This window comes from Papilio polytes, unplaced genomic scaffold, assembly GCF_000836215.1.
Source record: "Papilio polytes unplaced genomic scaffold, Ppol_1.0 DF822845.1, whole genome shotgun sequence".
Taxonomy (NCBI): Eukaryota; Metazoa; Arthropoda; class Insecta; order Lepidoptera; family Papilionidae; genus Papilio; species Papilio polytes.
In genome coordinates this window covers 2,006,127-2,017,133 of record NW_013526359.1, presented here as the reverse complement: position 1 = coordinate 2,017,133, position 11,007 = coordinate 2,006,127, and the positions used below count along the sequence as shown (strand labels likewise).

Below are 11,007 nucleotides of genomic sequence, written 5' to 3'. Positions count from 1 at the left end.
CGGCGAACCACCCATAGGCAACTTCTCTGGCGCGTTTTGGATTAATAGTATTCTATAAATTAAAATAAAAAAGGCTATTAAAAAACCAAACTTTTTTGCTAGTCATTTTTGAAAGTAGACTTAAAGCTACTATTCAAATCCTAACCTTCCACGTATCACACTTACGATGTGATCACCTTCATAATTTAGTTTTGCAGATAGGAAATGCCTTCATCTCATATATTTTAAAAATAATAAGTGTATTACTATAAATAAATCTTCATTAAGACGACTACCACGTAAACATAACTTAGGTAATAATTTACAATGTTGTAGATCAAGTAGAGGTATTAGGAAATACTGGAAACAATAAACCTTGAAAACAATGATAAAAGTGAAGTAAGAAAAGGAATGTATGTTTTGAAATGTTGCGTCGCATTTGTCAATTTGTTATGAGGTGTTTGTGTATTGACTGAAACATTGTCAGCAGTCAACAAACAATACATCCGATGCGATGCGACAAAAAAACATTCAGGAAAAATGTTGTTTATTCATCAGTGACGTCTCCCGAGCGCAGCGATCTACGTATTTATAGAGATGACCGATGCTCGTAAAATTGATCGCTGTTTTACCACATACAAGATTATTCAAACAATTTTCCCTAAAACTTCTACGATTAATTATCAAAATCACTGTGGTATTATATGCGTAGTATGGTGTTAGGGTAAAACCGTATATTGCATACTTAAAACATATTGAAAATTAGTTGTCAGCGATATAAATGGGTACAAGTGCGTTTTCAAAAGGCCTTGACATCACACGTCAGTCTCTCAGACCGTGTGCACATTTGTCTAAACACGCATACAATGTTTGATTTTTTTTTGTAATAATAAGACGTGGAAATTTTTCGCTTTAATTGTTTACGTTCCGAGAATCATGCATTCCTTTCGGTTAGTTTTTATAGAAGGCATTTAAACCAAATGTTACAGAATAGAATCTTTCAGATCTACTCGGTCGTCAAAGTAAACTATTCCCACATAATAGATTATAGATTTATCGGCTATAGTTATAAAAACTAGTTGAACAGCAGCCAAACGCTGTCGCAACCGCGTACATTATCAAAACATTTCGCCACGCATGTTGCAGATAAGAAAGTATATTTCGATACTCGAAAGTTAAGCCAATACATAAGTTAATTTTCCCTACAAAGCTTGTCCTTATGACAGTATACTGTATTACAAATTACCAATATTAAATGATTTTTGTATGAAATATAGTGGAGGGGTTTAACTTGTAGTAATAAATTACCAATTATTTTTGTCATGTAGTTTTAAATAGGTGTTATATAAAGCAAACTCTTGGCCTTTTAAACTAAGTTCACCTTTTAACTTGAAACTGACAGACCTGTCGCCACAGATGGGTATCGGGCAAGCCCACTATGGGTAAAGCGCGCATGGTCCCGCCCCAGCAACCTTTTACTTAGTATCAATATCTAAAATAGGGCTCAGTGTCTCCTGTTTAGTACGAAGGCGCCACAGAGTTTGAATGGCACTGTATAAATATGTAAATACAACGCTGGGGTTTGTTCGTACCTATTGTGCGCGCGCCATCGGTTGCAGAGGTGCAGGTACTGTCGGCACTGGATGTACATGAACACGGCGCCCCCAGTGAACCCCACCGCCACCACCACCAGCTTCGTCCAGAACGGCCACGCTGCAACACAACCGATTTGTTAACTTACCTACTTCGGAGCCGTTATATCATTCTTACACTTCATTGTTATTCTAAAGGATGTGAAGTTATCTTTGTTTAACTAATAATTTACGGACTGGTTTCTTCCATCACATTTCCTTGCTTATTTTATACTTCCCACGCTACAAAGGGTCAGATATCCCACTTAGAAAACCTCTAAAGCTTAGACCCAGACCTTGTGCAGATAATCGGCTAATGATGCCCTTGATCCCACTCAAATATACATAAACTTAAACATGTTTGTAAATCGGTACTTGACAGTTAGTTAACATCAATTTAAACATATCCTTTATTGTATACTAGCTTTCGCAGGCGACACTGTCTGCGTGGAATTAAAAAAATCAAAACTGAGTAGCCTATGTGTTCTTCCAGACAACGTCTACGCCTACGAAATCTAAGAAACATCCATCCATCCATCTAAACTTTCGCATTTATAATATTAGTACGAAGTATGAACGCTAAACTCAGAAGTTTACCAATGAGTCCTCTATTGACTTCTTCAACAGCACGTTCTATGAGGACGAAGAGCGACCACATGACGCAGAGCGCAGCCACGCAGTGGAACAGCACGGCGCAGCACAGCCGGCGCCGCTCCACGCCCGACATCTCCAGCAGCCGCCACTGGCACACGCAATAACCATCTCTATGTTACATATGAATAAAGCTGTTATCAGTGTAAATCGCGAACTAAATCCTGAATAACAGTTCAACAATATGAGCCGCGCTTTGTCGCTCAACTTCCTTTGAATAAGAAACTTCCAATAAAAGACTGATTTGAGCCATCAGTTCTTACGAACTCGGATCTTGTGATTGCCGAATACTGTCGTAATCTGTTGTCTAAGTCGTAGTTTATAATGGTTTTAGATTTATCACGATAGTACTCTTCTGTACAATTCGATAATACGCCAAAAACCAACGTAAGGAAGCAACTACAACTTATAAAAAAACAAATGAACATTTTTTGTGATACAAACACTTTGTAGATGTAAATGTACAAAAAGTTAAGTGTAAATTAAAAATGTTTTTAAATAGTTAGAAAAACTAATTCTTAAGCAAAAGTTTTGTGTTATCTGTTAATCATACTTTACGCCTGGTTTACCTTATGCCAGTACAGTATATAGTTGCGCTGGACTGACTTGGACTGTTTAATTCTCTTGAGGATATTCAGATAAAAATGAGAATCAAGTTTATAGATAATACATACCCAATAAAGTTATACCTCTTCTATACATACTTCCTATGCTAAGTTATGTTAAACAAACATTTGAAAAAAATGTTGACTTTAACTTTGCTATAGGCTGATTTGTTTATACTTAAAAATTCACTAATTACAATGGCATGTGATGCAACATCATAAAACTTACCTCATTGAATGGTTTTATTTTCGTATGCATAATGAAGTTGAATTTGCACAATTCACATGATCGAGTTTCCGAGGCTGTGAGCCATTGTTGCAGGCAACTTTGATGGACATATTTTAGACTGCCTGTAATAAAAAAACAAAAACATAACTTATTCAATTATAATAAACTAGCTTTCGCCCGCGACTCCGTCCATGGGGAATTTAAAAAATCACCTTTGTAAAGGTGAAAGAATTTTTAAAATCCACCCAGTAGCTTTTATGTGAATTGAATACATACAAAAATACAAATAAATCTATCATATGTTAATGTGTCATAATATAATGAAACATACTTAACTTATGTATTTTTTTTACGCTTAAGACATACAATAATTTACATAAGAGCCATCAAGATATCTTTTAATCAGCAATAAATATAAATGCCACAATTGTTTGCATGTGATATAAACACATATGTACATACCACACCATGTATATACATCACAAGGTCAAGTTGTGTAAGCAATAAATGTAAAATTACTTATGTCAATACATAATTCTTGGAATTTGCAACCGACCTTCACCTAATTGATTTTATTTAAAAGTCAAACATAATTAAACAGAATTATCTTATGTATTGTCTCTTATATATATTAATTGAAGGCTTTTAATTACTTTTAATACAGTAGACTAATTGGCTACCCATAATACATGCAGTAGAGAGAGAATTATTTTAATCAATATGCCAGTGGTTCAAAAATGGCATCTTAATCCATCCAAGAAAAATTACATTTAAAGATTCCCATTAGACATGGAACTCTTTTCAGAAAATGGGTCTAACTGTAACAGAGTTAAACCACATTTTTTATATTTCCCTGTTCATTTTAAAAAATTTTGCAATAAATCTACAGTAGAATATCCTTGTATATTTTGGGTCTTTGTACTAAATGCCTGCGATAAATTAAACTTTTTCCATATGTGTTACACATTATATGCACATGTCTTCAATTAAAGTATTGATTTATTAAAACTGAACATTTTTATAACAATTGTGATTCCTAATCTGAGGCCTCAAAATTTTACCTTCCCGCATATTTATAACATTTAAAAATTTCAATTAATATTTCTTAATTATACTGACAAAATATATTCTATTATCTATTATTTTATAATTTAATTAAAAACATTATGTAAAACAAAATCCATTACAACATTCACAGTTTATTACCAGAACTAAAATACAAATTCATTTTATACTTTCAAACAATAGTAAAAGTAATTATTTCTAAACATAAAACATAACAACTGTGACCATTCATAACATATCTGAATTGGTTATGCAAAATAGATTTTCTTATAATTTATGTTGGAGTTTTTATATGTTTGTATACTGGCAGGCAACACTGTACACACTAAGAATGGTTTTTTAATATTAGAATAATATATAATTTAAATTATTAAGAATTCTACATTTGATGAAATATTGATAGACTTCACATCTCGACACCGAACAAGTAACATTGTAGGACTAATAACCATTGTATAAAATATGGTTCAGATATCTTAAATATAATGATGAATAACTAGAAGAAAGTGTTTCAATAGCCCCACACCTCCAGAGCCCCGGACGGGGGAAAGTAACCGTCCAACAATTTAGATGAATATTTCAGAGTGTAGATAAGAATTGATATCTCACCAGAACAGTAGCATGGTGCCAGCAAAGGATTATGAGTCTCGCTCTCGCAGTGACAGATGCGACAGATGTCCCCGCTCGAGTTGCTGCAAGAAGTCCGGCTGCTCCCTGACCCGGCTCTGACCGCCTCCCGCACGCAGCCTCCGCCACCCCATTCCCAGCTCTCGATATCAGAAGAATTCTTCACGTTTATTAGCTGGACTGGCATTGTGTCTCCTTTTATCTATACCTCAATGCTGCTCGCCTAACATATTATACCTAGCTTACGACATTATATTATTAATTATGATTGTAATCACATTGCATATCGACAAAGCAGTCATCGGGTAAGATGTCACTTTTTCATTTCACAGAACCGTATTCTACATAACGATACAGAGGTTTTGGAACACAATTTAAATAATATTAATGTGCACACACATGAAGTTTAACACAATTTAACGATGTCTTTTTATAGTTGGTTACTATAATATTCTTCATTCGTTCCACAACAAGAAAGACAAAAACATCAATAGCCGTAGCTGAAGTCTGAACTGCTTGAAACATAGATTATGTAAAGATATAAAAACAATTTGTCATTTTATTTTCCATTCTTAATTCTCTCGAAAGATCAAAGCAACAAAGTAATGTATGTTTTATTCGAAGAAAATAAGACTTAATTTGGAATACTAACATCCAATCTTTGAAATGAAAAAAGAGAGGAATCACTCTATATGTCTCTTTCTAATAGTTGCCAGGTAAAATAAAAGTAACGTCCTCGGTAGTTTTTAAGGCAAGCGATCATATCATTTTTAAATCTTCAAAACAATGTAAGGATTTAATAATATATAACATTTGGAAAGTATACATTATAAAAAAAAATACTTTATGCTTTAGGTTAAGATGGCGAGGTTCAAATTCAAGTAAATATGTTTGGAAAAAAAATGGAAAAGCTCTTTAAGAATTCCAGTTACAAAAATTATGGTTTACGGACAAAAGTAATTGAGTAGATTTGTTTCACATAGGATATTGATAGGATACTAGATTTTGCTAATTGAAAAAATAACATTTTAAAAACCTATTTAAAAAGCTTAAACTACCAATACTACGTTTATGCTCATTTATTTAAATTTTTCTACTTCATTTATACTCTTTGCCAATAGTCTACGATTTGCGTTTTTCTTATCTTCTCTCTCTTTGATCTTGTGGTCTGTGGTCTTGCGGCGGCGTTTCTTTAACCGCTGTTGTTTAATTTTTTGTAAAAATGGATTACCCTGTTAATATTAAGGCTGATGCCATTACACTTGTTAGTCAATTTATTCAAACTGTTGATAAATCTTTAGCGCAGAAATTTATCGAGAAATCAAAATTGGTAAGTGATGGAAACCAAACCCACGTGTTAGCTCAATATATCCACACGTGGTTCAAGAAATATTTCAATCAATTCGGTTTTATTATTATTTTCTTATGCATAACAAGGGACATACTATTATCTTGCCCTCTAATTTTTAAAACTGAATATATTTTCTTTTTTCAGAAACCTAGTTCAGATAAATTACCAAACCTATGTGAAATTATAAAAGAATATATCAAGCTGAAAAAAGTTTCTGCTCTAAAGGATTTGTCCCGAGGTGCTGCAAGGTAAGTAAACCTATTATAACAATGTTGTGTCCTTTAAAACTAAATACTTCTGTTACTATTTTTTAACTATGACATTTTTATCGCCTAATAAATGTCTCGTCTGATTATAAAACATTATTTTTCAGTTCTGATGATTCTAGCGATGAAGATGAAAAGCCCAAAAAAGCAGTTCAAGTGAATGGCAAGGCGCCAGTTGCGAATAACAAAAAAGAATCTTCTGACTCCGACAGTTCCGAAGATGAAAAACCATCAAAAACAAATGTAAGTATAAAATAAATAATATGTATACTGATAACTTATTTTATAAATATGATGTTAAATTTTTTTATATTGAAACACTGTGATATTATTACCTATTCGTCACTACCTCTGATTATTTTTAAGCATTTAGTGAATTTAAAAAATTTGATATTGTACTTAATATATGTAATGCTTTTTAGGCTAAAACTGTAGTGCCCAAACCACAAGTTAAAAAGCCAGAATCATCAGACGATAGTGACAGCAGTGATGATGATGCCACCACAAAACCTAAGAAACAACCAGTCAAACCACAGTCTACAAATACCCCTAAAGTAGTTAAAAAACAATCATCCTCTGATGATAGCAGTGAAGATGACAAGAAAACTAAACCACAACAGAATGCAACTGCAAAACCAAAAGCAACACCAGCGAAGCCTACACCTGCAAAGGCTCCGTTGGCTAAAAAGGAGTCATCAGACAGTGATGATAGTAGTGAAGATGAAAAGACTAAAAAGCCAGCACCAAAACAACCTGTTAAAGCTGTACCTGCAAAGAAACAGGAGTCTTCAGATGATAGCGATGAAAGTGAAGATGAGAAACCTAAACCTCCACAAAAAGCTGTAAAAGCACAAGCAACTCCTGCAAAGAAACCAGGTAAAGTAGAAACTCCGAAAAAGCAGGCATCCTCAGATGACAGTGACGACAGCAGTGATGACGACAGTAAAAAGAAGCCTAAAGCAGCCCCAAAGGCTCAAGTCACAGCACCAGTGAAAGCCACACCTAAGAAACAGGCTTCGTCATCAGAAGACAGCAGTGACGATGATACGAAACCTTCCCAAAAACAGACTAAACCAGCTGTTGCAAAACCAACTCCAGTTAAGACACCTGCTAAAGTCCAGACACCGAAAAAACAAGCAGCATCCTCTGAAGACAGTGATGATGATAGTAGTGATGATGACAGTAAAACGAAACCCAAAGTAGTCCCTAAACTTCAAGCCACACCGGCTGTCAAAGTAGCTCCTAAGAAACAGGCTTCTTCATCAGAAGATAGTGATAGTAGTGACGATGATAAAAAACCAGCCCAAAAACAGTCCAAACCGGCCATTGCTAAGCCTGTGTCAAAGCCCACTCCAGCGAAGAAGCAAAAATCATCTTCAGAAGACAGTGACAGTGAAGATGAACAAACAGCCAAAAAGCCAGCGCCGAAGGTTGTACAAAAACCACCAACGAAAAAGGAATCTTCGGATGACAGTGATAGTGAGGATGAAGCTCCCAAGGCATCGGCCAAAACACCAGTGAAACCTGCCGCAGCAGCCAAAGCACCAGCACAGGAGTCATCTGAAGATGAGAGCAGTGACGATGATGCCCCTAAAAAGACTCCTGCACAAACACCAAAATCTAAACCGGCTAAGAAAGAATCTTCAAGTGAAGATAGTAGTGATGATGAGCCACAATCCAAGACAGTGAAAAAAGCAGCTGAGTCATCCGATGATGACAGTGATGAAGATGGTCCACCTGCTAAAGTAGCAAAGAAGGCGAAAACTGAAAATGCACAGGTAACATTTTTAACTAACATTTTGTGAACAAAGCTTACTCAGATTTTTAAAGTCTGCGTTCTATGAATATTATTCCTTTTCTTTAACTTAGACATTTAAACAATGTTATATTTTTTTCACAAAATTATTTTAAAAAATACCACAGTCTTATTAATTTTGTTAAAAAATTTGTTTTTGTCTCAATATTTGTCTTATAAAATAAAAAACTTTTAGGCTACAGAAAATGGTTTCCAAGCTGGTAAAAAAAGAAAAGCATCAGGAGGTGATCCCACACCAGCAAAAAAACCATATAACAATTTTGTAAAGGTAAGTTATTAGATAAAAGTATGCTTTGGTATGTAAAAATAATAATGAGTTAATTACAATAATTCAAAAAGCTAGTATTTAATATTACTACACATGATCAAAGTAGTAAATAAAGAAAATATTTGGGAATTGTTGATCTACACTTATTATCATGGTCAGCAGTAGTCCTACTTTTTTGGCTTGTTAGTATTATAGATAGAGCAGTAGCATGAAGTAAACTTGACACTTGGTGCTTATCAGATAATTTTACAATATTTTATTTATATTTCTTTTCAAACCTTAATTTAGTACAAAAGCAGGTATGCTACATTAGTCACTTGAATCGCCTTGTTGGTAAATTTCATATAGCTAATATAACTTTTAGTTATTAAAAATTTGTTGCAAATACAAGTTGATATTTCTTCAATTTGTATCATCCAATGTTTTAGGGCACAAAAGTAGTTTCCACACCCAGTGAGAGGGACACTGAAGGAGATTCAAGTGCAAATAAAACCACCCCATTCAGACGCGTTGCTACTGAAAAAGTAGAAGTGGACCCTAGACTTAAGGATAATTCATTTGAAGCTAAGGTAAATGCCCCAAAATTTTCAAAGCCAAGGCAACTCCATGTTTGTTCACGAATACGACAAACTTATAGCGCAGTGGCTTATAATTTCGGGCATTTACTTTAAGTCATAACATTGAGTTGTCTTGGTATTAAAACTAACATATCTCTCGATCAGGAGGGTGAGGAGCAAGATGAAGATGAAGTTGATGGTTCACCGCATCACAACTCCGGAAGAGGCGGGTTTAATCGTGGCAGAGGAGGATTTAACGATAGGGGGGGCAGGGGAGGTTTTAGGGGTCGCGGGGGTTTTGATAGAGGGGGTAGGGGAGGCAGAGGCGGATTTGGGGACCGTGGGGGTAGAGGTGGATTTGGTGACCGTGGGGGCAGAGGATTTGGCGACCGTGGGGGCAGAGGTGGATTTGGCGATCGAGGGGGCAGAGGCGGATTTGGTGATAGGGGCAGGGGAGGTAGGGGAGGCCGAGGCGGCGACAGGGGTGGCCGCGGGGGCGACAGGGGCGGCCGCGGTGATCGTCATTCTTGGGGAGGGGATAGAGGAGGCTTCAACAAAGGTGGATTCAATAACAGAAAAAGTTTTGATGGGGGAGACAATAATACTCAAAACAAAAAAATAACATTTGATTAAAAGGGTAAGATGTGTTTTATAAATGAACATTGCATATCAGTATTTAATTCTCATCAAAAATTTTATCAAAAGTATATTTATCGGCTTTTATACAACTGTCGGAAAAGTAGAAGAAATATAATCTTACTTGTTGTTGAAGAGGTACCCGTGCAGGGTTTTTGAATTTACCTTTATAGTTGTTACATGTGTTGTGACAACTTATAAGTATAAAACAATTTATAAGTAAAGATTTAGAATGATTTAGTTGTGTGTGTATTAAAAGTGTATTTTGTTGCCAGAGCGGAGCTCGCGGGTCATGGGGTGAGCGTGCGAATCACGACTTGAAGCACACGCGAGGAAAGTCTTTCAAACACGAGAAGACCAAGAAGAAGCGAGGCTCGTACCGCGGCGGTGCCATCGACACAGGAGTCCATTCTATTAAATTTGAAGATTAAGTGATGTTATTTCTGTTTATATATCTATGGCGTTTTCGTTTCTTACGCATTGTCTTTTAAAACATTAGTTTCGCAGCTCGTTTTGGAACTCGTATAGATTTAAGTTTTCAGTTGACGACAAATGTGATGTTTCCTATGTAATCTGTTAAGCATGGACTGGTACTGGTTATGTACTACAATAATGTATGTATTTTATAGTATTAATCATTTTCTATGATCCCGTTTAGTCACCGTTTTAGTTTATGAATTCCATTTAATATACTGTATCCGTTTGTGATGTATACAAAATATTTTTTTCTTTAGGTAACATTACCTAAATTCAAGATTTACATTGCCTAAATTTTTATGAACTATTTCGCCTCAATATGTTTGTATCTTAATTTTAAGACTATTTTTTAGTTTAAGCTAGTTTCATTTTTGAATAATTCTGTAAATAAGTTTATTAAGTTAAGATTGATTTGTGGAGAGACCTTTGTGGTTTAGTTTCTTTAGGATCATCTTCAAACAATATGCTATAAATAAAGAAATTTCAATATTATGAATGTACTGATGCTTTCATTTAACTCCTCAAATAAATAATCCTTTTCCAATTTTTTGAGAGAGTTTAAAATCGTGTGTAATCTTTTTACTTTGTAATTTTGTAAATGTTTTAATGTAACATGATTTCTAACTATAGACAAGATAAATAACTAGCAAGTGCGTATAGATATGGATGGATTACTATGCCTGACGAACGAAGTGAAAATCCTATACCTCTGCCTACCGCTTTAGGCATTTGGTTAAGGAGCATGATGTCCGAAGAGTATTCCAACGATATTCAATCTGTAGAGTAATTACTCTTTGAAAGTCAGCTGCATTTGACATCTGTCACTGTCAGATATTTGAGAATGTTGTG

At 34.9% G+C, this 11,007-nt stretch overlaps 2 protein-coding genes across 3 annotated transcripts in view; one reads left to right on the top strand and one right to left on the bottom strand.

Annotated features, from left to right (window-relative positions):
• Positions 1-5,304, bottom strand: part of LOC106105323 (E3 ubiquitin-protein ligase MARCH8-like) — a 6,306-nt gene extending 1,002 nt beyond the window's left edge. Inside the window, exons 1-5 of the mRNA XM_013285613.1 lie at positions 4,770-5,304; positions 3,096-3,217; positions 2,208-2,352; positions 1,572-1,692; positions 5-52 (exon numbers count right to left, since the gene is read on the bottom strand). Of these exons, the coding sequence (XP_013141067.1) occupies positions 5-52; positions 1,572-1,692; positions 2,208-2,352; positions 3,096-3,217; positions 4,770-4,974 (641 nt within the window). The 5' untranslated portion in view covers positions 4,975-5,304. The remainder of the gene's footprint in view (positions 1-4; positions 53-1,571; positions 1,693-2,207; positions 2,353-3,095; positions 3,218-4,769) is intronic.
• Positions 5,305-5,931: 627 nt separating this feature from the next.
• Positions 5,932-10,654, top strand: LOC106105548 (nucleolin 1-like). Of its 2 annotated transcripts, none has more exons than XM_013285925.1 (7): positions 5,932-6,117; positions 6,283-6,386; positions 6,512-6,647; positions 6,827-8,182; positions 8,396-8,488; positions 9,211-9,682; positions 9,957-10,038. In XM_013285925.1, the coding sequence occupies exons 1-6, from the start codon at positions 6,010-6,012 to the stop codon at positions 9,676-9,678; spliced, it is 2,265 nt and encodes a 754-aa protein (XP_013141379.1). In that variant the 5' UTR covers positions 5,932-6,009; the 3' UTR covers positions 9,679-9,682; positions 9,957-10,038. The 2 variants fall into 2 exon arrangements, with proteins under 2 accessions (XP_013141379.1, XP_013141380.1); XM_013285926.1 differs by lacking the exon at positions 9,211-9,682 and adding an exon at positions 8,917-9,057 and having other exon boundaries at positions 5,933-6,117; positions 9,957-10,654.
• The last annotated feature ends 353 nt before the right edge of the window (positions 10,655-11,007 follow it).

Bases quoted from the DNA above. Each gene is read 5' to 3' on its own strand.
- LOC106105548 (XM_013285925.1), top strand. From the start codon at position 6,010: ATGGATTACCCTGTTAATATTAAGGCTGATGCCATTACACTTGTTAGT. The intron at 6,387-6,511 runs GTAAGTAAACCT...ATTATTTTTCAG, and splicing joins TTGTCCCGAGGTGCTGCAAG to TTCTGATGATTCTAGCGATG. The intron at 8,489-9,210 runs GTAAGTTATTAG...TCTCTCGATCAG, and splicing joins CATATAACAATTTTGTAAAG to GAGGGTGAGGAGCAAGATGA.